Source organism: Charadrius vociferus, unplaced genomic scaffold, assembly GCF_000708025.1.
Source record: "Charadrius vociferus isolate BGI_N301 unplaced genomic scaffold, ASM70802v2 scaffold2161, whole genome shotgun sequence".
Lineage (NCBI taxonomy): Eukaryota > Metazoa > Chordata > Aves > Charadriiformes > Charadriidae > Charadrius > Charadrius vociferus.
In genome coordinates, this window is record NW_009646883.1 from 17,782 (window position 1) to 19,491 (window position 1,710).

Consider the following 1,710-nt stretch of genomic DNA (forward strand, 5'->3'; position numbering starts at 1 on the left):
GGCTGTTTGGGGGTGCTGGGGGTATTTGGAGGGTGTTGGAGAGGGAGTCGTGGGGCCATCTGGGGGGATTGGGGGGTAAGGTGGACGCTGTTCCCGAGGGAAGGCCTGGGGGCAACTGAAAGGTGGTTTGTGAGGGAGGCTGTTAGCAAGGAGAGAGGCCTGGGGGGGCTGGGGGATGCTGGGGTGTTTGGGAGGCTCTGGAGGCATTTAGGGGAGGTCTTACGGTATCTTGAAGGAGGGAGGTGGGTTTGGGGGGACAATCTGGGTGGGTGGGGCAGTTTGGGTGGGGAAGAATGAGATCAGGGATGAGATAGGGAATGGGGGGCAGGAAATGGAGTAGCCTGGGATTGCTGAGGCAGATGGGGCAAAGCAGGCGGGCGTAGGAGAATCTCTGAGGCATGGAGTGAGAGGAGAGCGGGGCCGGAGGCACTAGGGGCACAGGAAGATTGTGGAGGACAGAGGTGTGAATAACTGTGGCAGAACTTTGTGTTCCTGCCCTGGGAGGTGAGGCCAACCACCGTGACCCTTGTGTGTGGGCGTTGGGCACAAATAAACCCTTGTTACGAATCTCAGTTTACTTCTGGCTCACCTGTGACACATGCCATTCCTGCCGCCCTTCCTCTGCTCTCGGGCCTTGTGAGAGCAGCGTGACTGTACAGGGAGGAAGTGTTTGGAGTTTGACGGATGTGTGTGTGTGCGGTGGGAGCGGAGGTCAGCAGGTGATGTGGGATTTTGGGAAACGGTGTGCGGGAGAAGCACTGCATCTCACCGAACTCTTCTGTTGTTGTAGGAGTGCCGGATTGCGCATCCCATTGTTAAATGCACTTATTGCAGGACTGAATTCCAGCAGGAAAGGTAAATAACCGCTGAACTGGGGAGACTGTTTTCTTTAGAACAAACACACCCAGGGAACCGTAACGTTTCCACACCTTTGGTGACTGAGCTGTGCCTCTGTGGTGTCCTTAGATTTGCACCTTTTGCTTGGTTTTTATTTTTGGTCAGTGCTCAGATGCATCTTCCTGTGAAGGACCTAGGTGCATCTTCCCACAAGTTTTCCTCTGCCCTGATTTCTGGTATACAAAAATTATTTCCTAATGTGTTTCCTTTAGCTGTGCTTTTGCCCTTTTGCATTTTTGCAAGTTGTGTAGCTTATAGCGTAAGGATTGCTAAACCCAATAGCTGTGCGCAGGCAGTATATGGGGTGTTCTTTCCTGTGTCTGTTGGTCAGGACAGAGGTGTATTTGTCCTGCCTTAACCTCATCATGCAGACCAGACCTCCTCCAGAACTGAGGCTGTCACCAGTGCTGAATCACACCTGCTGCCAATTAGCTGTTGATCAGACTCCTGTATTTGTAAGGACAAAAAACTGGTGTCATCTGGGTATGCCTTAATTAAAAGATACCTCCTACTAATACTACTTTTTGGCAAATTATCCTCAGCCAGATGGGGATAGGAAATGCACTTTGATATCCGGGTCCCTAGTGAAGATGAATACAGTCGTGCCAATAGAGAGGGAGCCAGAGGGAGACTGAGATCCTAACCACAGAGGTTTAATTTTCTTTGAGGAAGTGTTAATCTGTCCTTCTTTTTAACAGCAAAACCAACACAATATGCAAGAAGTGTGCTCAGAACGTGAAGCTCTATGGAACAGTAAGTGAGCAGGGCTCATTCTCAACAGCCTCTTTTCCTTTCATCTTCCTTGTCTTTATC

At 50.6% G+C, this 1,710-nt stretch overlaps 1 protein-coding gene across 1 annotated transcript in view; it reads left to right on the plus strand.

Moving 5' to 3' along the window:
• Nucleotides 1-1,710, plus strand: part of FAM76A (family with sequence similarity 76, member A) — an 18,245-nt gene that overhangs the window by 4,546 nt on the left and 11,989 nt on the right. Inside the window, exons 3-4 of the mRNA XM_009894441.1 lie at nucleotides 791-855; nucleotides 1,596-1,650. Of these exons, the coding sequence (XP_009892743.1) occupies nucleotides 791-855; nucleotides 1,596-1,650 (120 nt within the window). The remainder of the gene's footprint in view (nucleotides 1-790; nucleotides 856-1,595; nucleotides 1,651-1,710) is intronic.